The following is a 27,126-nucleotide window of genomic DNA, read 5'->3' as shown; positions in this document are numbered from 1 at the left end:
TGCATTCATCACCATATACTGGGCATTGTTAAACTGACTTTTTCCCTTTTGACCCAGGGCATAGAGAAGTGGGAGATGTATCATCTAAGAAGCAGATCAAGCATTAGACTTGACTCCGCCCAGCTGCTGGAACAGTATCATTCTGGTCATTGTTGCTGTCGCCAAGGAAATAACATTCTCTCCACTGAGCTTCTGTGCCTATTCCGTGAAGTCTCTTGTTTTTCATGTAATGTGGAGCCATTACAGAGCCGTTGGCAGGGACAGAACAACAAATTCCGTTTTCAAATATGATACTATCTGGACTCTCTCTTTAGCCTGCCCTCTTCTGAGCCTCCTTCCAACTTCCCATCCACTCCTGTCCACCCCACTCATGTCTGTGTGTACATGTATGCATGAGGCTTTCTGCATGTACACACATGAAGCCTGAGAACCACTTTTCTTCCTCTCTCATAGTTAATCTATCTTCCCTTTTTCCTCGTGAGACAGAAACAGACAGTGGTCCCCCAATATCTTTTTCTCCTTCTTCTTTAGATACAGAACCCCATTTCTACCTAGACTCATAGCTGCCCAGTTAAAATACTGAAGTTCGCAGCCTCCTTTGCAGCAATGTGCAGTCCCGGGATTAAGCTCCACATCAATATTTCTCAACCCTAGCTGCACATTCTAATCATCCGATAAATATTAAAAACTACCAATACCTTAAAACAAACAACAAAAAGCCCTACCAATACCTGCCTGGATCCCACCCCTAGGAACTTTGATTCGATCAGTCTGGGATGTGGCCCAGGCTTTGGGATTTTTTAAAGTTCCTTAGGTGTGTCTAGTGTGTAGCCAAGTCTGAAAAACACTCTTCCGGATGGGAAGAGAGCAGCAGCATTGGATGTAAGGGATAGAAGGAGGAGAAGGGCTCCCAAGAGCCATCAACCTTGGGACTTTTTTTACTTGAGAAAGACATAAACTTCAGTCTTGTTCAAGCAATGTTGTATGTGGTGCTTCTGTTATTTGTAGACAACCCTACTCCTAAACGATTGTCCTGCCTTTTGTTGTTTTTCCTCTTCTCCTTCTTCACCCTTTCTTGATCTCTCCAGTCCAACATAATACGGGCTTGAAGTCATCTCAAATATTAGTCATATTAGTGAATAAAATTTTAATTTCCATAGTCTTAAGTGTTAAGCAGATTGCTTTAATATTCTACACATCTTTCTGGGGTTTTTTGTTTGTTTATGCTTTTCACAAGAATATAGGTCCATAGCAACAGAGATCTTTGTTTTATTCACCCTTCTAACCACAGCACCTAGAAGACCACATGGCACGTGGTAGGTATTCTGTAAATTTCTGTTGAATATGCGCTCCTCATACAACTCTGTCTGTGGGTTCAATGCCATTGGTAAGAAAAGTTTACCCATTCCTAACACAGATGATGTAAGTTAATGTATATGTGTACTTCTTCTACCTCCATAGGGTATGTTATCTTCCATCTGTCCTTAATTCTGGTTGGGTGTGACCAGTAACCAAATTCATTAAAACTCACCAAATTCTCAGTAGTTCAGACTCAATATTACCAATAGTCTGAATCTCTAAGACCTAATTTTATATTCTATATTACTCATTTCAAACACTTACACAATTACCATATATTTGAGAAAATCCTGGTGAACAAAAAAATTATTTCAAAAAGCACCAGAGGAAGCATTGAACCAAAGAAATCTAAGTTTATGCATCTCTGGCTCGCACGTCCAAAGCATGACAGCTCTGCTGCTACCATCAAACAGAAATGTTAGGATGGTATCGGTCTGTGCTGCTTTACTTCTCTTTATGAATTAACTTCATTCTCTATCTTAATCTGTCATCTCATTAAAGTGTGTACACAACTAAGAGTTTCTAGTCCATAGGTGTTGACAAAAAGGTTTCCGAAGTAATTATTCTAAAATTCAGAATAATTTTCCGTCTGGAATCTAGAGCCTGTCGAGCTGTCAGCTGTGCAGTGAGGCCTGTCAGCAGCAAAGCTGAAATGTTCCGCAAGATCCAAGTGGCTAATCACATGGTGCATGATTTTGTCCAACTGATGGTCTCAGACACATCCCCCAAATAGGGGATAATGAAATCAAAACAGTTTTATCCATGCCGTGCCAAAGGCTAAAATGAAAACAGGTACTTTTAATGTTGAATAGATTGTACGAGGGGTATTGTTGCATTTGTTTAATTAATTTCCCTTGAAGTGTTTGTTTTTATGGTTCTCAAACCTCAGGGGAAAGAAGGACGGTTTTCCTACCTGTTGCCCAGTAGGGAGCCCAGTAACATCAAGCTGTCCTCCATGTTGGAGATGATTTCCGATGTACTGTCTCCTCTCAAGAGGAGCTCTCCACGGGTTTTAAAGTTGCCAAATGTGAATGTTTTGTTGTCCCATTCATTAATCACCTGCTTCAGCTTTTGTTCAACGTCCCTCTCTTTCACCGCACTGATACAGATGTCCTATTAAAAGTGCAAGCTCTCATTTTATCACATGAAAGTCACACATCCTTCTCAAATAGTCTTGGTTCAACAGAGATCCTGTCTATACCCTTTCCTTTACATGTATCTACTAATACTTACATTTCCAGATCTAAGCTGCAATATAATAAATGGTGTGTGTGTGTAGATATAATATAGATTTATCCTAATCTGTAAAATTTATCACCAAACTATTCCAGAAAGAAGACAGAAAAGATATACAGCAGTGGAAGATTTTCAGCCACGATAAAAAAGAAAATCCTGCCATTTGTGACAGCATGAAGGGACGCTGAGGATATTGGGTTAAGTGAGATAAGTCAGACAAAGACAAATATTATATGATAGCCCTTATATGTGGAATCTTAAAAAAAAAACCAACAACAACAACAAAAAAAAACTTGAAAAAACAGAAAGTGGAATGGTAGTTAACAGGGGCTGGGGGTGGGGGAATGAGAGAGATGTTATATCTATTTACAGCTAATAGATAAATAAGTCCTAGAGATCCAATCCACAGTACAGTGATTATAGACAACAAAACTGTATCCTAAACATTAAATTTTCTAAAAGACTAGATCTCAATTGTTCCCACCACTAGAAGAAATGATAACTGAGGTGTTAGCTAACACTACAATGGAGATTATATTGCAATATAAATGTATCAAATCACTATGTTGAACACCTTAAACTTACACAATGTTAAATGTCAATTATATCTCAATAAAAATTAGGATAAAAAAGATATGCAATAACCTTTTAAATTTTGCCACTTTCATCAAAGACTCAAACTTTAATGTGTCTCTGATTTAACTCTAAACTCAAATCAATGCAGTACGAGAGGAGGGAGTGAACAGAAACCTGACTTCTTCCCAGCTCTCTGATCACTCTCCCTGTCTTCTCTGCAGCCTTATCTTCTCCTGGACCATTGGTCAAACCTGTCCTTGCCCTCTTCTTGTCCCTCTCTGGATGAGCATATCCACACCCGTGCAGTCAGCAACCTTTTGTATCTCCAGGAAAGACCCACACCCACTGCTTACTGGGCTTCTCTGTTTGGATACATCAAGGGAACCCAAAACACAATCTGTGAAATATCAAACTCATGCCCAAAATCAAGCTCATAGTCTTTGCACTTTGTCATTCCACCTGATCACCTTCCAACATTCCCCATCGCAGTCACAAGCACTATCATCCACTTAGATCTCTCAGCAAGAACTCTAGGGTTCATCCTCAGCCCCTCCCATTTCCCTACCATGTTCACTCCGTCAAATTCTATCCTCCTAACGATCTCTTCAATCTTGTCTCCCCTCTTCAGCTTCACTACCTGCCTCCTCATCTGACACATCATTATCTGTTGCCGGGGATATTCAAGTAACCTCCCAATTGGTTTCCCAGCATCCCCCCTTTCTGTTTTCCAATTCTTTCTCCTCACAGCTACCGGAGTGATCTTTACAAAATGCAAATTTAACCACGTCATCCCCCAATCAAAATACATCTCCCAGTTGGCTACCGACTGCTTCAAAGACTGAAATCGATAACACATTCTAGACCCACTCCATCTCCCCAACCTTAGCTGTCTCCTCTCTCGCCCACCTCCACATCTCGGTCGTCTGGTCCCCTAAACACACCTCAGACCCTGCACATATGCTGTTCCACCTGCCTGACACTGTCTTCTCTGCACTTTCCAAGCCCCTTACCCCCTCACCACACAAGCACACCCCATTCACCCAGCACCCAGTCTTCCTGACCTTCATTGCCCTCGCCCCACCCCCAGAGAGGTCAACCCCATTATTAGAGGCCCTCATAGAGCAGCATACTTCCATTTCAATGGTATTTACTGCAGTTTGTAACTACACCTTCATTTGTACAATTATTTAATTATACAAATTATTTAATGATCTGTAAAAACAGGAACGTATGTCCCCAGCACTTAACACAGAACCTGTTACATAAACGTTTGTTGAAGAAATCATAGCTGAGTACCAGGAAAAGAGTTTTGATTGTTCTAGCATGATGTACTGCACCAATAGACCATGATATAGGAAGACTCTCAAATCCCCTGGAACCTTCCAATCTCCCACCACATCATACACTCAATCATTGTACCTCTATTTCCTCTTTGTATTTCAGAAGAGGTGCCTCCATGATATGTCTTAACTTAAAAGTTTCATTCCCCACATCTAGACTGTGCCCAGTGAGAGCAGTTATCCTTTCCCAGTGCCTTTCCATCATGGCCTTACTGGCCATGCGCTCCAGCAGGGGACAACACTCGCTGAAATCATCAATGGTCTTCTTCAGATCCAAAAAAGCCTGCCAGTCCTTCAAGGCTCGGGGCAGCTTCCGACACCTGCGAAGAAAAGCCAACGTGAAAGTTCATTCGAATATAAGCCTGGAATGTCTCCAATCCAAGACTGTCTGCTAGCATTTCCATCAAAAAACAGTCACCTCAAATACCCATCACATTGTTAAATCTCATGACTCAGTGGATAGCTGTTAATATAACCCACTTTTACATTGCGGAAATTTGCTCCTCCCAACCAGGAATGACTTTTTTCAATTTCCTCATAAAAATTAGGTAAAAGGCATTATTTTAAAGAATAGAGGTGCTTCCCAATTCAATTCAATTCTCCAAACATGTTTTGAGACCCTACCAAGTACAAAGCACAGCAGAGTGTTTCAGGCTGTCAACTGAAAAGTACAACAAATGATCCTCCATTTGGGGGGGGGGGGGTTCAACACTTCAAGGATGTAGAAATATCACAGGGCTCTTGCTTTTATTCCAAATAAATCATCTAACATAAACTTCAAATGTTGGTAAGTGTAATATAAATAGAGATCAGCTCTCTCTAAGATGCAGGAAAGCCCTTGGCAAGATTCATCCAGGTTTAAAGGATGTGCTTGTCTCACCAGGCACACATAGGGGTAATTAATAAATCGCATTTGACAAGGGTGATGTCAGTGGACAACAGCAATGAAGCATGATGTGCTTTCGAAACATCTCGGTGAAAAAAGAACCCTGACAGCCTATCAAAGAAGAAAGTATTTGAGGTTCAATAGCTCTGGGCATGATAAACATTAATTTCTCACCTGTTCTGGAACTCTGAAAGTTCGCTGTTGATTTTTTCAATATTTACTTCTGACCACAGAATATCGTGATAGCTATTTACAGTTTCTATGACACTGTTGTACAGAGCATATATTTTCTGTAGAAGATTTAGTTGCTTCTTGATTTCAAGAAGCTGAGGATACGGTGTGACTGGCAGACCAAAAAGCTCCTCTCCTCCAGTATAGGTGATATATTTCCGATAGATATTATCAAATTGATTCTAATAAAAATACAAGTGAAAACTCATCAAAAATGATTTACATGTGAATAAACATGCAAATGAAAAAAAAAGATTGGCCAATAAGCAAATATGTATGATCTCTGAGCACATGTAAATGAGAACTAAATGAGTACAATTAATTACATAGAAACCAACGTTAACCATACCAAATCACAGTTTTTAAAAGGTAAGTACATACTATATTCCACAATGGGCTTCTCTATATTAAGCAGAAAAAAAGTATGTGTTTAAAAGACATTGAGGTTTTGGTTATATAGAAAGTCAAAGAAACTAAAAAGATCACCTGAAATATGATAAGTCTATCACTGGCTTCCTGGGGTTTCAAGCCGCTAGCCATTGGACCATTCTGACACAAAAAGTTAAAATAAACATAAAGTAAAATGAAGCAAATGCATACAAATTTCATGAGCACTATGTATTTGAATATCAAATTTTGTTTACATGCATGTCACATACAGGATAGGAAACTTACTTTTTATTTGTAAAAAAGGACTCAGGAAAGTAACTCATTTGGAAATATTTTCAAGGCCAAAAAAAAGCCAAGTTGAGGTCACAGCTTTCATATGTCAAGAAATTTTGAAAATTAAAACTATGTGCTATTAATTTATCAGGTGACATGAAGGGTAAATAACTATTCTGTAAGAAGCACAAACAGTGTCTAGTTTGAACTAGAACACTAATGCCACATGACACACAGAGTTCACCACTCTAATATCTATTTGTAAAGTGACCTGTAATGTTAACATTCCAATCAGGTTTTCCTATATTAGACCACCTTAAATAACTGGATTTCTGTGCTTCTTCATCCATGAAGTCGGTTCATGAATCCAATCTCCTAATTTCATTTACTTTGTGGTTTGGCGTGTTACCAGTTAGTAAGTACAAATTTTACCCTATACTCTACACATTTCCCTTCTGTAGCACATTGTAATTGGCTGGAAATGGGTCTCCTTAAGCAACATATTCCCAGCAGAAGATTTTGCATGAAAACTTATGTATGTATGATTAAAATATGGACTCAATCTGTCTTGTCCACTTTTGCGTCTTCAGCACCAAGGGCAGTTCTACAGTATTTGCAGAACTAATGAATACTGTGTGAAGGATGATCATGACAACTATAAGTGAATAATATTTATCTACACAAATCTAGAAAAGCTACCAAAGTAACTTCAGTACGAAACCAATGGTATAATATAAAGAGCACTTTTAAATTTCCATTTACTGTTGAAATTATTCTGGATGAATTCTAAGGGGAAAGGATTGTGAAAGGGAAATATCTTTGCTCTTGTGAAAATAAAATTTCCATTCCTAGGGAATTTCATTAAATCTGACATATTGTGTGGGCCAAAAGGTTCATTCGGTTTTTTCATAAGATGGCTCTCGTGTCTTTAACTGCATTCGAAACAGTTTTGTTAGATTGTATTGTGACAGCTGTCATATCATTTAAAAACAGACATCAAAATTGGTGAATTTTTGTGTAGCCATTTTAATATTGAAGATGGAGGAAAAAAAGTAACATTTTCAGCATATTATGCTTTATTATTTCAAGAAAGGTAAAAACGCAACTGAAATGCACAAAAAGATTTATGCAGTATATGGAGAAGGTGCTGTGACTGATCGAGCATGTCAAAAGTGGTTTGTGAAGTTTCCTGCTGGAGATTTCTCCCTGGACGATGCTCCACGGTCTGGTAGACCAGTTGAAGTTGATAGTGATCAAATCAAAACATTAATTGAACATCAACGTTATACCATGCGGGAGATAGCCGACACACTAAAAATATCCAAATCAAGCGCTGAAAATCATTCGCACCAGCTTGGTTATGTTCATCGCTTTGACATTTGGGTTCCACGTAAGTTAAGTGAAAAAAACCTTCTTGACCATATTTCCACGTGCAATTCTCTACTGAAACGTAATGAAAACATTCTGTTTTTAAAACAAATTGTGACAGGCGATGAAAAGTGGATACTGTACAACAATGTGGAACGGAAGAGATCGTGGGACAAGCGAAATGAACCATCGCCAACCCTACCTAAGGCCAGTCTTCATCCAAAGAAGGTGATGTTGTGTATATGGTGGGATTAGAAGGGAGTCTTCTATTATAAGCTCCTTCCAGAAAACCAAACGATTAATTCCAACAAGTACTGCTCCCAATTAGACCAACTGAAAGCGGCACTCAACGAAAAGTGTCCAGAATTAGTCAACAGAAAATGCATAATCTTCCATCAGGATAACTCAAGATCACATGTTTCTTTGATGACCAGGCAAAACCTGTTACAGCTTGGCTGGGAAGTTCTGATTCATCCACCTTATTCACCAGACATTGAACCTTCGGATTTCCATTTATTTCACTCTTTACAAAATTCTCTTAATGGAAAAAAATTTCAATTCCCTGGAAGACTGTAAAAGGCACCTGGAACATTTCTTTGTTCAAAAAGATAAAAAGTTTTGGGAAGATGGAATTATGAAGTTGCCTGAAAAATGGCAGAAGGTAGTGGAACAAAAGGATGAATACGTTGTTCAATAAAGTTCTTGGTGAAAATGAAAAATGTGTCTTTATTTTTACCTAAAAAACCGAAGGCACTTTTTGGCCCACCCAATATTATCTTTAAACAACTACATTTTGCATGCTGTAGTCACTCTTCTCCCAAAATACACAGAGAAAGCTAGAGTTGTACCAAATCGTAGTCCAGGTAGAACTGGTGACAGTCTTGGAGGAAGACCTCCACGGTACTAATAAGCTCTTTCCTGAAACTGGGCTGCAGTGAGACTAATTCATTCTGCACTTCACTGGCACGTGCCAGAAGCTTCTCCCAAGTGTAACGCAGAGTATCCACTTTGTCCATCTCTTCCTTTGCTATCAGAAGCCCATATTTGTTAAGCAGGGCATAGGATTCCTACACAAAAGAAGAAAAATTTAATTTCTGCCAGTCAGGTGCATAAATGTATGCACAGTCATTTTTTAAAGCATTAGAATGGAAAAGATCCACATGACAGGGAAACTGCCCAGAGAGTTCTAGTTACTCTACTTGCAAACTTGGAAAAGCTTAAGTGAGCAACTGAGCCACTTAACTTCAGTTTCCTCATCTGTAAAACAGGAAGATTCCCTGGCTGCTTCATAGGATTTTTGTGAATATCAAAAAATATATCAATTTAAATGCATTTTGAAAACTATAAATCATTATACAAATAAAAGGTATTTTTACTTAGGCCCCTAAATTGTATTTGAAGACTACAAAATTAAATCAAGTAAATGAAAAACATAAAACAATTTAACTGCTAATTTTAGAATAACAAAATGAATCAGAGTTTTAACTCTATCCTATTTCACTTTGTTGGTAAAAGGTTCCAACAGTAAGACATAAGAGGGCATTCTTGAATCAGAGCCTAAGCCAAGTTATTGCCCTCAGGACACAAAATCCTGGACTATTCTCTTGTCTAGAAGATTAAAATAAGGCAAAGTTTGGTTTTCATGAGAAAGGATTTTTCCTAAATATCCCTGGCCTCTTCTCCCACCATTACTCTTCCCCAAAGACATAGAATGAACACCTGATTGTTGATTCGGGGAAAAGATTGTTGATTTGGGCAAGCATAGCCCAGTGCCTCTCTTCCTCTTCCCTCTTTCTCCTTGAAGGCATGCCTCCAGTCTACACCCCAGTACCAATCAAAGCAACACAGAGACCTGCAGCTTTCCAATGCTCCCTTTGATGGATGAGTAAGTACAATTCTGGAACTTAGTGCTCACAAGGCCATAGTGCGTGTGAATAGGGTGGGGAGATGGGGAAAGTAAGATACAATGGGAATATGGGAGCTGAACACTAAATCAGGTCTTTCAAATAAGTTCTATCAGTACTGAAGATTGCATGTTGAGCTTGAATACTTGACAACAGTTTGTCTTAACTCTCACATCAGGAGGAAAGGCTTGGCAATTGCTGGACCTCCTCTTCAAACCCCTTCTCCAAACTCCCCTGGTCCAAGTAGGGGCTCTTTGCCTTGATGTTTCAATTCCAAAGAAGAACACAATGGACCACGTGATTTCCCTGACCCAACACAGTAGAGGTGCAAACCTTCAGTCACCTCTGCCATTTTCATGGTAATTTGAAATTTTTCAAAATTCAAAGAGACGTGCAGAAAATATGAGACAAGAGTATGATCCTGACCATCAGAGTTTAAGTCCAGACACTTAAGTTATGGTGTGATGAAAAGATAATGTTTTTATAACTGGAATTGTTCTAATGCTACAGTTATACTAGTCTCGTTTAAAAGAATATAGTAACCCATTGCTGATAAAGGGTTTGCATCTAGAAAAGAGAGTATGATAATAAAAACAAAAGTAATGTGCAACATTAATCAAACTGCATGATTTCTTTGACCCTCAGTTTCCTTGTTTGTAAGTGGAGTGTTGTAGGAAGGATTAAACGAGTTAATACAGAGTAAACCCATGAATGGACACTGTCAGTGCCCCATGCAGGTCCTGTTTATCAGCTGGTATTTGCAACCCAGATTGTTGGGTGTGTTGACTATAGGAATCAAGCTGCCTTCTTCCCTTGAAAATGGTCCTCAGCTGATAGGAGCCTCCTCGTGAGGAAATAATGGTCAATGACCAACTGATTTGGGGGAATAAAGACAGTCCCCCTTGCCTCAAAATGGGGCCAACTGTGTGGTACAATTCATGTTCCAGAACACTCCCTGTGGGATCAGGCCGAAGTTAGTCTACAGCTAAGATCACACCCTGGCTTAGCTTCCTCCCACCCCCAACCTCATCCTTTTCTGTTTCGTTCACTCTACTTCTCCCATGAGCACTCATCAATAAATCACTTATACAGAAATCCTCATCTCAGGCTCTGCTCTTCAACACCTTAAATGCTGTGTAAAGTACTAGAACTGCCCATACGAGGCACCCTATAGGTTAGGTATCATTACTGAAATCGTTGTTCTTGGGTTTAGCATCCATTTGTAATTCCAGTCCAGATCTGGTCAATAGTTCATCTAATAGAGCCCAACATATGGAGGTATTTCTATAGAACAAGTGATTATCAGTTACCTCAATAGGTCCCACTTGAAAGTCAATGGAGATTTGCTGCTCCCTAATTTCCTTCAGTGCCACCATAGCAATTCGAACATCATCTAGGTCTTTAATTGGGCGATTCAGTTTCTTACTGAATTCTTCAACAAGTGTAAAAATGTTTTCCATCTCACTTCTGTATTTTTTGTTACAGTGACGGCCAGTGACAACCATCCAGGCCCTCGTCTCAGCGGTCAAGGTGAACTTCAAGTCAGCTGTAAAACCCACATGTCCACCGTTCAGTTTGAAAAACTAGAACCAGTATAAGGAGACCCAGTGTAACGGTTTACCAACAGTAAATACTTTGCAGCTGATAGCCCTCTAACACACGAAAAATCAAACTGGAAAAAAATTAGTTTTTCCCAATCATTATATATCCATTCATGTCATAAAGCCTATTTGTAACAATTCAAAACACATTCTAAAATGGGGAAGAAAAAAAAAAAAACAGTACCTATCGAAACTGTCGGAGATAAGCCTCAACTCTTTGTTATTGTTATTTATTAAAGAAAGGGTACATTTTAATTCCAAATATGACAGACTCATCCCTTATCTGAATTAGCATTTATTTTCAAGGTTTAGCAGCAGAGTGTTCAAAATAGTCCAGAATAAATAATTACGCAGAAGGGAATTAAAAACAAATCTATAAGTTGGTCTTAAAGCTTGAGGCCAATAAAAGGAAAGTCAATCTTTAAGATAGCTAGAACTCACTGGAATACTAATCTAGGTAAAGAGACAGAGTAATACGTTGAATTTTTATGACTGTCTGAAAGAAAATGAACCAACCTGTGTACAGAGCAATGGTACCCGCACAGATATACTCAGGCTCAGTGTTAATTTCTTGCTCTAGTTTTTGGAAATAGAGAATCTGGGATTCAAATTCAGAAAGCAAGGGGTTTTTCATAATAAATGTCACAATGGTTTCTTCTTTCTCCTTTTGCCAAATGTGATTGTAGCGTTTGAAGCAGTCGGTGGATGCAATAACTTCCTAGAATACAAATAACGTATTTGTGTAGAGAAGGAAGAATCAGAAACGGTATCATGATATAAATGAACATTTGCCAGTTGCTGGTGGTTCCCATGGATTTATTAAAATGTTTAATTAGTGAACCATGTGACTAGTTGAAAATGCCACAGGACTGGAACTGGATACAATAGTGTAAATAGTAACCTGGGACTAGTAACAATGTAACTGGTACCATCCTAGCCAAAAAGAGACGGGAACAGTTTCTCAGGAAAAAAAAAAGAGAGAGAGAGAGAGAGTCCATAAAATCTCTTGTGAACCAGGCCCTATTGATTGAAGCTGGACCTTAGGTCAAAAAACACAGCTCAAATCATGCCACAGAGAGGGTGATGCTATGGGGAAAAAAAATACCCTGAGGTCACTTTTTCCCATTGCACAAACTCCTCCAAGACTCTCATTGGTGAAATCTACTGGAAGTCTCAATGGAAACCCATTGACTTGTTCCCTAAGGTCAGAGCGTGGAGATTAGATCTAGAGGGACAAATAGAATATATCCAGCATCAAGCCCCATTGAAAGATTGCATGGAATCACACAAAATGTATAAATATATTAGATAAGGACTGACATCCATACAACATTAAATCTTCCCATGTGTTTCTAAATCTTCTCACCTCTTTTTCTTTAATTCCTTGTTAAGTTTTAGAGAACTCTTCAAAAAGACCCTACAAACTTCTCATTATGTACGCTCCTAGGTATTTTTCAATGATGTTGTTATTGTAAAAAGGATCTTTTTTCCACTTTCCTTATAACTGTATGGATGGCATATAAGTTTTTTTAAAAACTGTTTTTTTAACAAATGGTCTGCTTTGTTACAAAGTGTGCTTCTGTAAAATGAATTGGCTCTCTCACAACTGGCAAATAAGGAATGATGTCAATATAACAGGAAGGTCACATTATCAAATGCTGTTTTTCCTAACACTTCATTTTGTACCCACTAAAGCAGCAAACCAAAGAGGGGCACAATGCTTTTTGTCTCTTCTTTCTTTTGGGTTAATTTGTTCTCCACTTTGTTTTGAGAATGTTCTTTGCACAGTTAGATCTGATCTTTGTATATTTTATATTTGTCTCCATAACTCAGTATTTTCAACTGTTTCTTACACCTTGTTACAACTTCTACCAAGTTTCTTTCACCTTTTGATAGTATGTAAAGTTCCATACTGACTACAGCGTTGTTAAACAGGTTAATATTTTACTATGATTGTTATTGTTTTTGGTATTACTCTGGTTACAGAAGTTCCTAGGTTGTGTGTGTCTATCTCAACCTCTTTTTTCTCATAAGCCCTATTAGATGTGCAACTTTGCAAAACCAGCTTTTCAGGAACATGTTTATGCATAACAGCAGAAATGCCTATAGTTACCTTTCAACTGACTACTAATTTAACTCTTCTTGGGCCATATGTATTTTTTAGATTAGTACTTTTGGATTTACTTGATAGATAATCATATCATCTCCAAATAATTAAATTTGTCTCCTCATTTCTAATGTTTATACCTCTTGGTAGTCAACTTTTTCTATTGGCTTACATTATAATTTCAGAGTTACACCTGCATGAGAAAAAAAAATTTCAACTGAGATAGAGAGAAAAGTGGCATTATTTGAAAGAATAGAGCATTACCAACAGCATTCTAAATGGTCTGATTATTTTAAGTAAATTTCACCAACCCGAACGAAGCCAAGCAGTAGCTTTACTCTAGTTCCCCACGTGCAGCTAAAGATGCCCCTTGAAACCTCAGGATTAATGAGTGTTGACACTTCACACCCACTAAAATGCAGAAAGCTAAGCCTGCCCCCGCTTGTCCCAGCTACCCCTGATGCCCTGGCATGGGCTGAGATGTTGACATGCACACCCAGAATGCACTGCAACAGCATCTAGACATATTCACAAATGTATGATGGTTTGGAGAACGAATTACAGATTATCAAAGATCCCTGAATATGGGTAAAATTCCAGAATCCTGAGCTCTTTCAACACCCAAGAGTTTATAATATTAAGAACGTACCTGGGACTTCCCTGGTGGCACAGTGGTTAAGAATCCGCCTGCCAATGCAGGGGACATGGGTTTGAGCCCTGGTCTGGGAAGACCCACATTCCACGATCAACTAGGCCCTTGTGCCACAACTACTGAGCCTGAGCTCTAGAGCCCGCGAGCCACAACTACTGAAGCCTGCAAGCCACAACTACTGAGCCTGGGTGCCACAACTACTGAGCCTGTGCTCTAGAGTCCACGAGCCACAAGTACTGAGCCTGTGTGCCACAGCTACTGAAGCCCACAAGCCTAGAGCCCATGCTCCGCAACAAGAGAAGCCACGGCAATGAGAAGCCCGTGCACCGCAACGAAGAGTAGCCCCCGCTCACCACAACTATAGAGAAAGCCCATGCACAGCAACAAAGACACAACGCAGCCTGAATAAATAAATAAATAAGTAGATAGATAGATTTATTAAAAAAAAAAAGAACATACCCTAATTAAATAAGTTTTAGACTCTCATTTATTTTATCTGAGTCAATCTTTATTAAACTGGAACTTTTGAAAGCAGAGGTAACCTAAAGCCTAAAGGAAAAATTACTTGAACTACATACGTAGGGCTGATCTACTTAAGTTATTTTAATTGCCATGGTTATTTTGATTGTTTGGTCCAGCTCATCTTGTCAAGCCAGGCAGTGTTATAAGTCGATGGCCAAACTATGGATGTGCTGAATGTAGGTCAGGTTTGTATTCTGATCCAACCAGTTATTGTAAGAGGAAAGGGGCTGGGGTCAGAGGATTTTCTGTGGTCGAGGAAGGGTCAGCCACAGAAAATTCAGAAGGGTCTATGGCTGTGGACAGCCACGTCTAGCACTATGACCAAGTGTGCATATAGTCTTCCAGAAACAATCTGGCCATCCTATCCATCTGGATAAAGTCCTTCAAGTTATTCTAAGTGCCAACCCTTTCTATTATCTTAAGGAAGACTGTACTAAGATCCGTACATTTCCTTCACATAGTATAAAGGCAAATGCAACAACAATGACACAGACATAAGTACCTTGTTGCCTGCAGTACATTAATTTCAACTACTCTGTCTTACCCTTAGATTTTCATGACAGTGGCTGCTTATATTGAAAGAAAGTAATGGACTTTATTATTGATCTATTTTATTGTATTTTCCATGATTACTGAGACATTTGAAAGCATACTTGAATGTTTATTATCATCATAGAATACTCTACTTACCTTTATCGTTTAGTACAGAGCTTGATAAACTAAGCACTAGACAAATATTTGTTAAATTGAGTTATGTGAACGCAGTCCCTAGGGCAAAATTAAGTACAAGACCTTCAAGATATTAAGAAGGAAAATTGAAAATGCATAAATGCAAAAGCTTCCAGTTCCCTCAGGAATACATTAAAATTAAACTTAATATTTCCTCACATGGTTACAGCAAAGGCTGCTTTTCAAAACACTTTCAAACAAGTGAAACTCATTCTATCAAAACTGAGTAATAGAAAAGATATATTTACTGAGTGACAACTGTTCCCTCAACAATGAGAAACATTTTTAAAGAGTCAGCAGGTCTTAGTGCCAATGTGAATATTTTCTTTTAAGTAGAAATTGACACCAGGATTTTGAGTCTTTTTAACCACAAAGACAGATTTGCCTGAACAGAAAAGGGAAAGGTGAGAGAAGAGCAGTTTGGAAGAAAAAATTAACCTGAATTTACATCCATGTCCAGTACAAGTACGTGCTGAAAATATTTTCGAAATTCCCAGTATTATCTTATTTCCATGATATACATACATGTATATACAATATATATAAATTTTCATCTATTTTATAAGATTTGCCCAACTACAGAAACACAAAAACTGAATGTAAACTTATTCTATTTCAAATGATTCAAGTCAGTTCCAGCATCACTGACTCTTTGAAGGTGAACTGCAGCAACAGTCTGACCTGGGGTTTGAGACATCTTGAATTTTTTAACAGACTTATCTGTACTACATAAATACATAAAAAGTTTAAAGGCATTAAACAGAAGACAATATAAAACACAGAAATAATAATTGTCTTTCACCTTGCAACCTAGAATGAAAAATCTTGAGTTAAACAAACATGTGCTGGGCACGTACAAGATTCCATAAGCTGCTCACTGAAGGTACAGTGTGTGAGACCCAGGCTACATGAAGGACAAGCTTAAATGTTCAACTTCAATCTTGCTGTAAAGCAAAAGACCCTGGATGCAGATCCTCTTGGCATACCTTTTTGGTGGAGCTGATGATTGTGCTAAGCACAGAGACTAATTTTAGAATCTCTTTGTTGTCAGAAACATTCTTATAATAATTCCTGTTTTGCACAGGAATGGGTAAGTTCACAGATGCTATCTCAAAGGTATCTAAAAGCAAAACAAAAAGAGAGAGAGAGAGAAACATTTATATCAACAGTATATAGAACACGCTTTAAAAAGATGAGTGAATTTCTGTAATGGTAAAGTAAGGACCTCTGAAAAAATCTTCTTTATAAAAGCAATTGAAAACACTGGGCAAATTTGTCAATAATAATTTTTTCAGGACTCTGGACATTAACCAAAGCTTGCAACAATTCAAGGAATTGTTTATTAGAGAAATATTTTGAAATTTGAGTAACAACAGTGAGTTTTGTCACTGTTTTGTTCATCGGTTCTACGTACACTGCCCCTTGCTGGCTATGCAGCAGCCTCGAGAAACAGGAGCTTCGCAATGACCGTGGCTGTGAAAACCACAGCCAGCAGCAGGCCACATTCACCAGAGGGACCAGCCTGGGCTTAAGGCTCCTCAAGAAGCCCCACAGAATTGTCCCTACTTGACTTGTCTGGAAGCTCCCTGGGCAAGCCCCATTCAAAGAGGTTATTTTTATTTGACCTGACTCAGAACCCACTGACTGAGAAAATCCCTATCCCCAAGGTGTTTGTCAAAAAACAATGAGAACAAAACAGAAGCAGACTCACAGATACAGAGAACAAACTAGTCCTTGCCAGAGGGAGGGGAAAGGAGGATGGGCAAAATCAATAAAGGGGATTAAGAAGTCCAGTTATAAAATAAGTAAGTCACAGGATGTAGTGTACAATACAGGGGATATAGTCAATAATACTGTAATAATTTTATATGGTGATAGATGGTAACTAGATTCATAGTGGTGATCATTTCATCATGTCTAAAAATACCAAGTCACTATGTTGAAGTACATAAGTCACTTACTTATGAAGTAAGTCAACTATACTTCAATTAAAAAAAAAAAATCAGTGACATTTAACTTCACAGCTGTCTGAGGCAATGATATCTGTTGGGGCAATGGAAAGGGTGGCCAAAAAAGTTAAAGATCTGGGGAATGAGATGCCCACAGAAGGCCTTATAGGGCCCTGACATATTCCTGGGGTTCTAGAAGGTCATGTGTATGTACAGAGCTGTGCACATGCCCAGGAAAGACCTAAAAATGTCCCAATCTTTCATGCTGGCTCATGAATTGAGGTCTTGCACAAATAGTAAATAAAGGCTAGAGCAGTGTTGAAAACTTTCTGAGCTTTCAGCATGCTCCAGTGCACACACAAACTCCCTAGGCAAAGCATGGAAGTCTTACTTGTTCAAAGCATTAAAGGAAATCTCTGTGCAATCATAGTTAACTGCTAAACTAACCAAGCACAGACTATAGTGGTGCAGTCCACAGGGAAGACAAGTTTTACAGAATTGGTCCAGGAAAGTCAATATAAAACAGTAGTAACAACAATAACAACAGACCCTGGGAGAAAGAATCAGATTTGCTACATTATACTCTTAAACATATCAAGTTTTAAACAAAAATTAAAATTGTGAGACATGCAAAGATACAGGAAAGTCATGCCCACCCATAGGAACAAAAACAGCCAATAGAAATATACATGAGAAAGCCCACTATTGGAATTACTAGACAAAAAGGAATTTTTATTGACATACAGTTGATTGACAAGGTTCTGTTAGATTCAGGTGTACAACATAGTGACTCAAATTTTTTATAGATTGTACTCCATTTAAAGTTATTATAAAATACTGGCTATACTCCCTGTACTGTATATTTCCTTGTAGCTTATTTATTTACTTATTTTATACATAGTAGTTTGTATCTCTTAATCCCATACCCCATCTTTTCCCTTCCCCCCTTCCCTGTCCCCACTGGTCACCTCAAAGTTTGTTCTCTATATCTGTAAATCTGTTTCTGTTTTGCTATATTCTTTCCTCTGTTTTATTTTTTAGATTCCACATATAAGTGATAACATAGAGCATTTGTCTTTCTCTGTCTGACTTAATTCACTAACATAATACCCTCCAGGTCCATCCATCTTGTTGCAAATGGCAAAATTTCATTCTTTTTTATGGCTGAGTGATAGCTCATTGTATATATGTATCACAGCTTCTTAATCCAATTGTCTGTTGATGGGCACTTGGATTGCTTCCTAGCTACTGTAAATCATGCTGCTATAAACACTGGGGTGTGTTTATTTTTCGAATTACTGTTTTCATTTTTCCAGATATATACTCAGGAGTGGAAATGCTGAATCATATGGTAGTTCTATTTTTAGTTTTTCTGAGGAACCTCCATACTGTTCTCCACAGTGGCTGTACCAATTTACATTCCCACCAACAGTGCAAGTGGGTTCCCTTTTCTCCACATCTGTGCCAACATTTGTTATTTATGTTCTTTTTAATGATGGTCATTTTGATGGGTGTGAGGTGATATCTCATTGTGGTTTTAATTTGCATTTCTCTGATGAGTAGTGATGTTGAGCATCTTTTCATGTGCCTGCTGGCCATCTGTATGTCTTCTTTCGGAAAATGTCTATTCAGGTCTTCTGTCCATTTTTCAAACAGGTTGTTTGTTTTTTGATACTGAGTTGTATGAGCTGTTTATACAGTTTTGATATTAACCCCTTATTGGTCATATCATTTGCAAATATTTCCTCCCATTCAGTAGATTATCTTTTCATTTTGTTGATGGTTTCCTTTGCTGTGCAAAAGCTTTCTCACACTATGTACAAAAATAAACTCAAAATGGATTAAAGACCTACACGTAAGACTGGAAACCATAAAACTAGAAGAAAACATAAGCAGAACACTCTAACGTAAATCATAGCAATATTTTTTTATTTGTCTCCTAATGCAAAGGAAACAAAAGCAAAAATAAACAAATGGGACCTAATTAAACTTAGAGAAAAATTTAAAATCAGCTATTAAAATATGTTCAAGGAACTACAGAAAACCCTATCTGAAGAATTAAAGTATGAGAAGTATGTCTCAAAAAATAGAGAATAACAATAATGATATAGAAATGTAGAAGAGAATCAAATACAAGTTCTAAAGTTGAAAAAAACAATAAATGAAATGAATATTCACTTGCAAGGCTCAACAGATTTTAGCTTGTAGAAGAAAGAATCAGTGACCTTGAAGTTAAGTTTCTTAAAACCTAGAAAGCTAGGTTATTGATTTGAGATATTTCTTCTTTTTTAGTATCAGTGCTTAAGACTATAAATTTCCCTCTAAGCACCGTTTTAACTGCATTTCATAAGTTTTGGCATTTTGTGTTTTCCTTTGCATTTATCCTAAAACTATTTCCTAATTCCCTTTGTGATTTCTTCTTTGACATTGGTTATTTAGGAGTATATTGTTTAATTTTCATGTATTAGTGAATTTCCCAAATCTCCTATCACTGATTTTTAATTTCATTTCACTGTGGTTGGAGGAGATACTTTGTATTATTCCACTTTTTTTAAATTTCATTTCAATAGTCTCCAGATTGACTTACAGATTCAGCACATCCCAAAAATCACAAATCTTTTTTGTAGAAATTAACAGGCTGATGATTTCAAAATTCATACAGAAATAAAAGAGATCCAGAATATTCAAAAACAACCTTGAAAAAGAAGAAAAATGTTGGAAGACTCACACTCCTGACTTCAAAATTTACTTCAAAGCTATAGTAATCAAGACAGTGGGGTTCTGGAATAAGGATAGACATAAGATCAATGGAATAAAATCCAGAGTACAGAAATAAATGCTTACATTTGCACTTGCGGTTAACTGATTTTCAACAGGGGTCTCAAGAAAATTCAATTGGGAAAAAATAGTCTTTGCAACAAATGGTGCTAGGACAACTGAATACCCACAGGCAAAAGAATGAATTTGGACCCCTACTTCACTCAAAATGCACCATAGACCTAAATATAAGAGCTAAAAATATAAAATGTTTAAAGAAAACATAGGAGTAAACATTCATGACCTTAAGTTAAGCAACAGTTTCTTAAATACACAATCAAAAGCACCAAAAGAAAAAGTAGCTAAGCTGGACTGAATCAAAATTAAAACTTTTATACTTCAAAAGATACCATTAAGAAAGTGAAAAAACAGGGCTTCGCTGGTGGCGCAGTGGTTGAGAGTCTGCCTGCCGATGCAGGGGACACAGGTTCGTGCCCCGGTCCAGGAAGATCCCACATGCCACAAAGCGGCTGGGCCCATGAGCCATGGCCGCTGAGCCTGTGCGTCCGGAGCCTGTGCTCCGCAATGGGAGAGGCCACAACAGTGAGAGGCCCACGTACCACAAAAAAAAAAAAAAAAGAAAGAAAGTGAAAAAGCAACCCACAGAATGTAAGAAAATATTTCAAATTACATATTTACATATCTGGTAAGGGATTTGTATTCAGAATATATAAACAACTCAACAATAAAAAGACAAATAGTCCAATTATTAAAAACTTGGGCAAAGAATAGACATTTCTCCAAACAAGATATATAAACGGAAAAAAAAAATAAGAAAAGCTACACATACAGACATGAAAAGATGTTCAATATCATTGGTCTTTATGGAAATGCAAATCAAAACTGCAGGGAGATACCACTTTACACACACTAGAATGGCTATAATCAAAAGGCAGACAACAACAACTGTTGGTGAGGATACAAGGAAAAAAAAAGAGAGAGAGAGAGACCTTCATACACTGCTGGTAGGAAGGTAAAATGGTCTAATTGCTTTGGACAACAGTTTGGCATTTCCTCAAAATGTTAAGCATAAGTTGCCATATGATTCGGGGCATGACTATCATACCCAAGAGAAATGAAAATATATGTCCACGCAGAAACTTTACACAAATGTTCACAGCATTATCTATTCGTAACAGTCCAAAAGTGCAAACAACCCAAATGCTCATCAGCTGATGAATGGAGAAAATGTAGTGTATCCATACAATGGACTATTTATCCAGCGATAAAAAGAAATGATACATAAAAAGAGATGAAGAAATGATATGTGCTACAACATAGTTAGAACTTGAAAGTTAGTTACAAAAGACCACATGTAGCGTGATTCCATTTATATGAAACGTTCAGAATAGGCAAACCCATAAAGACAGAAAGTAGATTAATGGTTGCCAGGGGCTGGGGGAGGGGAATGAGAAATGACTGCTAACAGGTACAGGCTTTCTTTTGGAGGTGATGAAAATGTTCTAAAATTAGATAGTGGTGATGGCTGTACAACTCTGAATATGCTAAAAACCACTGAATTGTACACTTTAAAAGGGTGAATTTTATGTTATGTAAATTATATCTCAAAGCTGTTATTTTTAAAAGGTGCGGCTTATTTCTTTTTTTAACTCTTTTATCATGACAAGAATATATGTCTAATTTTCCATTAAACATTTTTCCTCTCAGTTTAAGATATAATTCATGATTGAACATATTTCGAGTTTAGAAAATTCTGAATTTTAAGCTATTCTAGGAAGTTAAGCAATGTTTCCAAACAATATCAAAATTGAAATTAACACAGTAATATAGATTTTTAGCTTAAATAAATAATATTGTAAGTTGTGGATAAAGTTGTTTTGAGCTGTCTTTAGCCTCCTCAGTAACAGACTATTTTAAAGAGGAACTTGTTTTAGTTTCTTCCTTGTGGTTAGTTCTCAGGGGATATGAGCACTAATTGAAAATTACACACGCCCTGTTTGCAGGGTTGCTTTAAAAGAAGTTTGTAGGACTAAACTACATTTATCATATATCATTAGCAACTTGGATGTCATATGCTACCTAATACTACAGAATATAAATGAAAACCATAAGATCTACAGCAAAAATCACAGCATGTTAGCAAAACAGGACATATAATGGCTCAAAATACAAAATAGCTCTTAAACGTCAGGAAATGTTCATTGTGATGATGACAAGTTTCTCTTTAAACTGTGAAACTAAAATCCAACTTGTCCCCTAGTATGTCTTGTGAGATACCCACTTAAAATACACTATTCATGGGGCTTCCCCGGTGGCGCAGTAGTTGAGAGTCTGCCTGCCGATACAGGAGACGCGGGTTCGTGCCCCGGTCCGGGAGGATCCCACATGCCGCGAAGTGGCTGGGTCCGTGAGCTGTGGCCGCTGGGCCTGTGCGTCCGGAGCCTGTGCTCCACGGTGGGAGAGGCCACGGCAGTGAGAGGCCCGTGTACCGCAAAAAAAAAAAAAAAAAATACACTATTCATGATGGTGATATTAAAATACATAGATCTTCATATTTTATAAACTAGAAACTGGCTCATAGATTAATATTCCGATCTAATCTGATTTGAGAATTGCATGGAGGGAAAATACCTTTTAGCTCAATATATTTTGATTTAGAATGACTAGTTAGAAAGAACTAAAAGAACATTTACCCTGAGGTTCGTTTTCTCCCATTTCAACATCAGAATCGCTGTCTTCGTTACTCTGCAAAGCAGCCATTTTTCTTTCGAGCATCTTTTTCTACAGTGGAAAAGGACATATTTCAGTCATATGACCTTGAAACATAATAAACCATGCCACCAATCATGATTCATTTCAATCATATGAAATGATTTCCTCATCCCACACCCACCTTGGACAACAGCTCACTGTTCCACTGTCTAACCCCCTTGGTGACAGTGACGATGCACTCCACGGCTTTGTTCAGCGTCTGCTGTATGTCTTCTAGGGCTGGGGCCATGGTGATGTTGGGAATGGCCAGAGTGATGCTTGCCCGGAAAATGGGCAGAACGTTCTGCTTCATTTTAGAGGTACTGTTACTGTCTGAGTTAACACAAAACAGGGAGGATTTAATCTTTTTGATTTAAAATGTATTAACTTAGTTAATAAATTTTTAATTTATTTCATTTTTAACCAGAAAAATTAAAGCACCTAGAACAATACTTAATAGGTATATCATTGGACAATACTATATGTGTTTGTTGAATGAATGAAAGAATGAATGAATAAAAACTAATGGAGGATCTAGTTTTGCTCAATGTAACAGAGCAGCTCGATGGAACCCAAGCCATTTTCTGCTGATTACAATCTATGGGTACACTCTCCATAAAGGAAACCCACTGCCTGGAGTCAGATTTAATTACGTAAACTCTGGCCTAAAAGGGCGCGGTTAAAGAGTAGAGAAGAAATAAAGTGTAATTTACCATTTACACCATACCCAAGGGGCTTTTAAAGTTGGATATAGGTATAGGTGTCTAAATATGTATATGTGTGTGCGTGTTAACTCTATATATACAGTTGGAAATACCTGTAATATATAAAGTTGGGGAAGACGTGACAATATTCAGCATATCAACAGTTGATAAGTTCTAATATTATCCCCATGTCAAAGGAAAGAACTATCCTCCATTCTGAAGTAAAATAAAACATAATAAGCCATGCCACCAATCAAAAAGTTATTTTAATGTTTCCACTTTTATTCATCCACTTTTAATTAAATATTAGAGATGCTCTCCCTTAAATGCCAATATGCAAAATAAATTAAAATATTTTGTTATCCTATTGTTTTTTCAATTTTAATTAATTACTGTTACTTTATTTTTTATATCTTTTTAATTTAAAATTTAATTTCAGAATGTCTCTAAATTTGATGGATTTTTGTGGCCCCTCTGGGAAATGCAACACCTATTTCTGAATGGTGCCGAGGAGAGATGGCTGTACTGAGAATGAAGAAATCAGTTGGAAAGTACTAAATTGACACGAAAATAGTAAAAACAATTTCTGCTTTGGAGATCATGGCATTAATAAGATCTTTCTCTCTTTATAAGACTGGCTAATAATCTAATAATTTAACAATGAAATTATCTTTCTGGATATCTTCTTTTTAAAGTATGTATTTTTTCTTTCACTAATTAAAATAATTCATTTCACATGTTTTCACCTTATTACAAAAAAGATTAAACGTGATGCTGATTATGATGTTATTAACAAGAGCTAAGCAACATTAAGCAAATTACTTAACCTCCCTGGACTCAGTCTTAAATGAGTGGAATGATAGTGTCTACTTCATAGAATGGTTGGGATAATCCAAGTTCATAACATTTAAACTTACAAGGAGGCACTCAAGAAATGGTGGGGGTTTTTATTATTTAAATTTAACAGGAACACACACACACACAACAGCAACCAGACTTGGCCAGCCAGGAGGCAAATGGTGTGGGATCATTACCCCGGAAGCTGGTCATGTGCGAGGAATGAATGCGCTTGCGAACGGCCTCTAGCGTGTTCCTTGTAACTTTCAGCAGAGCACCCAGGTTCTGGTGATTGAAGTGAGAGAGCAACTCGCGGGCTCCTTCCTGTAACACCTTGGTCTCTTTCTTCTTTCTCGCAACTGTCGTCAAAGGCAGGAGGCCCACCCCAGCATTAAGAGAAGATGTCAAGGTGTCGGAATGTCCTTCTTCTCTTTTTGCTGTTACACAATGAGAGAAATTGAAAGAGATGGGAATGGGGAAAGAGAGAAAGAGACAGACAGACAGAAAACCATCTACTGCAGTTAAAGAGAAGAAAATTAAGATAAATTACATGCAAGTTGAATAACACTCAAAGGTAACACTTCTTACGAAATGAGGCCATCAAAAGATAGGGAGACGAACTCGGGGCACCAGGCAGTCTGAGGAGGCCTCTCCTCCTCGATGTGTGGAACCAGGAGGAGAGGCAGGAGCTGTGGCCACAAAAGAATGACAGGGCCTGGGCGCCTGCGTGCTCGTTCTCTGGGTTCTCTCTTCCACCAATAACCATAAACCCTTGGGGAACAGCGACCGTCCTCAGCCTCTCAGTGTCCTCCTCTGTCCTGCAAGCCCTTTGCTCTGGTGTAGACGTACCTCAGTGGGGATTCCAATCCATAAACCATCCTACTCTACTGATAGTGAAAAAACATACCTTTAGACCTAAATGCAAAGAGAGCTAACAAGGGCCAATGCAAAGTACACGCTTGTAGAGTTGAACAAAAAGTAATGGGAATGAATGACATGGCATCATTAAAATGTGCTCTGAATCATAATTTCAGATTTATAAATGTCCTTATAAAATTGGGAGGGTCTTTCTAGAGTGTGAAATTCATTCCCATGTAGAAAATTAAATTTTAGTTTTCAGTAATGTCCTAGAAAAACAAGACCCTTCCATTACCCCCTGTCTTACCTGAAATTTCATTTTTTGAATCAGTACTCTTCATATTGGATGCTTTCTCTCTGTCTTCCTTAGATGAAACTTCCACATCCAGCAATATATTTATTAGCTCATTGACTGCTTCTTCCACTAATGAGCTTTTAAAGTGTAGCATCTGAGCACCATTTACACAAAGGTCCTATCAAAAATAAAAATAAAAATTAGCACTGTGTCATATTTGTTTAACTAGCTCTTGAGGGCACATAGGTTCAGCCTCCAGATGAGATCTTGGTCCCCAACGATGCTTGGCCATGCCTCTCACACTAACCCAGGCCAGGCATCCTGTAAAGGAACGTGTTAAAGACAAGAGAACCAACTGGATCTTAGATGGACCAAAATTATGCTTACTTCTCCAGCAATGGAGGAAATAACTCCAAAAGTCATGAACTGCCTCTCTTCCCATGAAGTTTCCTTCATTTCATATAAATCTGCTCTAGCCAGCCTTCCTTCTCTCTTCACCTTTGCCAACAGTCCATCATCAACCCCTAATTAATTTCAGATATTCCCCTGCCTCCAACTGGATTATGCATTTCTCAAAAATGAGATTTAACAAACATAAATGAATATACTGGAGCACTTTAATCAAGACAGACAGAGAGATAGTCGGTGATTTACCACCTGGTTGGAAAACAAGCCCATAAAGCAATAGACTGTGAGTAGGTCATAGTCTCCTGCTCCTTCCCAAGTTCCACCATGATTCATCTCAAGATTCTCTAATGTGCTCATGGACCCTCCACTCTAAGCATTAGCTTCACGGTTCATTTACCTCCTCATTACCCATGACATTCACGTCCATTCCACTGCTGTAGGGCATATGGCATTTTGATATCATTAAAACAGGAAGATTCTGATGTGTTCTGAAACTATTAAACTTCTTTATCATCAAATAAAGTATAAAATAACTCCCAGCTCAGAACTTCACTTAACTAATAATCACCATCCTTAGCCTACAGACAGTTATGAAAAAGATGCAGGTCAGAGGTTGGGTAAGGGAGGGAATAGAGTTAGTGCCGTCCAGCAACAAGTACAGTGACAAGTATAGACTCTGGCACCAAACTACCTGGATTCAAATCCTAGCTCTGTGTGATTCTGGAAAATCTTGGGTCTTGATTCCCACATCTGTAAAATGCTGATTATGGTAGAACCTACCTCAGATTGTTGTGAGAATTCCAAAAGGCAATGTATGTAAAATGATAAGAACAGTGCCTGCCACAAAGTAAGTACCCAAGAAGTGCTTGTTATTATTATTGATCAGCAAATCACATACAAACACAGGAGGACGTTTGTTTGCGAAGCTTGCTTACCCCATTCTATATAAACAATGAACTAACTCCCTGTTCTCTGAGAGATTGCTAACATTTTTTAAAGCCTTCATCTTAAATCCTCTGACTCTACACACCCTCCCCTAAGGACATGATTTCCCACATCGATCATTCCTTTGCCAACAGCCTTTACTCCATCACCTGTTTCCACAGCCCTACCCAGGAGAAGCCCAACCCAAATGAACCAGGGCATCTACCCTCTCCACTTGAACACAGAGGTCATGGCAAGGCAGGTGTTGGTCCTGGAAATTCATGGTCCCCAAACTCAGGCAGGCCCCTGATGCTACCCAAGGATCATTCTACATGACTCCAGTCATATTTCTCTGCCAGGCCCCATAACTGCTGTGTCCTCAAATTCTTGCGTCCTCAAATCCTTACACCATCCTCCCTCATCGTCCTCAGATAATAACCTTGATTTC

General features: G+C 38.1%; 1 protein-coding gene across 1 annotated transcript in view; it reads right to left on the bottom strand.

Moving 5' to 3' along the window:
* DNAH5 (dynein axonemal heavy chain 5) overlaps positions 1-27,126 on the bottom strand; it is a 376,240-nt gene that overhangs the window by 142,072 nt on the left and 207,042 nt on the right. Inside the window, exons 20-31 of the mRNA XM_033436578.2 lie at positions 25,359-25,524; positions 24,391-24,630; positions 22,795-22,985; positions 22,595-22,682; positions 16,161-16,294; positions 11,681-11,882; positions 10,874-11,109; positions 8,508-8,726; positions 6,115-6,177; positions 5,572-5,810; positions 4,591-4,831; positions 2,273-2,472 (exon numbers count right to left, since the gene is read on the bottom strand). Coding sequence (XP_033292469.2) covers positions 2,273-2,472; positions 4,591-4,831; positions 5,572-5,810; positions 6,115-6,177; positions 8,508-8,726; positions 10,874-11,109; positions 11,681-11,882; positions 16,161-16,294; positions 22,595-22,682; positions 22,795-22,985; positions 24,391-24,630; positions 25,359-25,524 — 2,219 coding nt within the window. The remainder of the gene's footprint in view (positions 1-2,272; positions 2,473-4,590; positions 4,832-5,571; positions 5,811-6,114; positions 6,178-8,507; positions 8,727-10,873; positions 11,110-11,680; positions 11,883-16,160; positions 16,295-22,594; positions 22,683-22,794; positions 22,986-24,390; positions 24,631-25,358; positions 25,525-27,126) is intronic.

This window comes from Orcinus orca, chromosome 3 (assembly GCF_937001465.1).
Source record: "Orcinus orca chromosome 3, mOrcOrc1.1, whole genome shotgun sequence".
Classification (NCBI taxonomy): Eukaryota; Metazoa; Chordata; class Mammalia; order Artiodactyla; family Delphinidae; genus Orcinus; species Orcinus orca.
The sequence above is the reverse complement of the archived record's forward strand: the minus strand, read 5'-3'. Positions and strand labels throughout refer to the sequence as shown.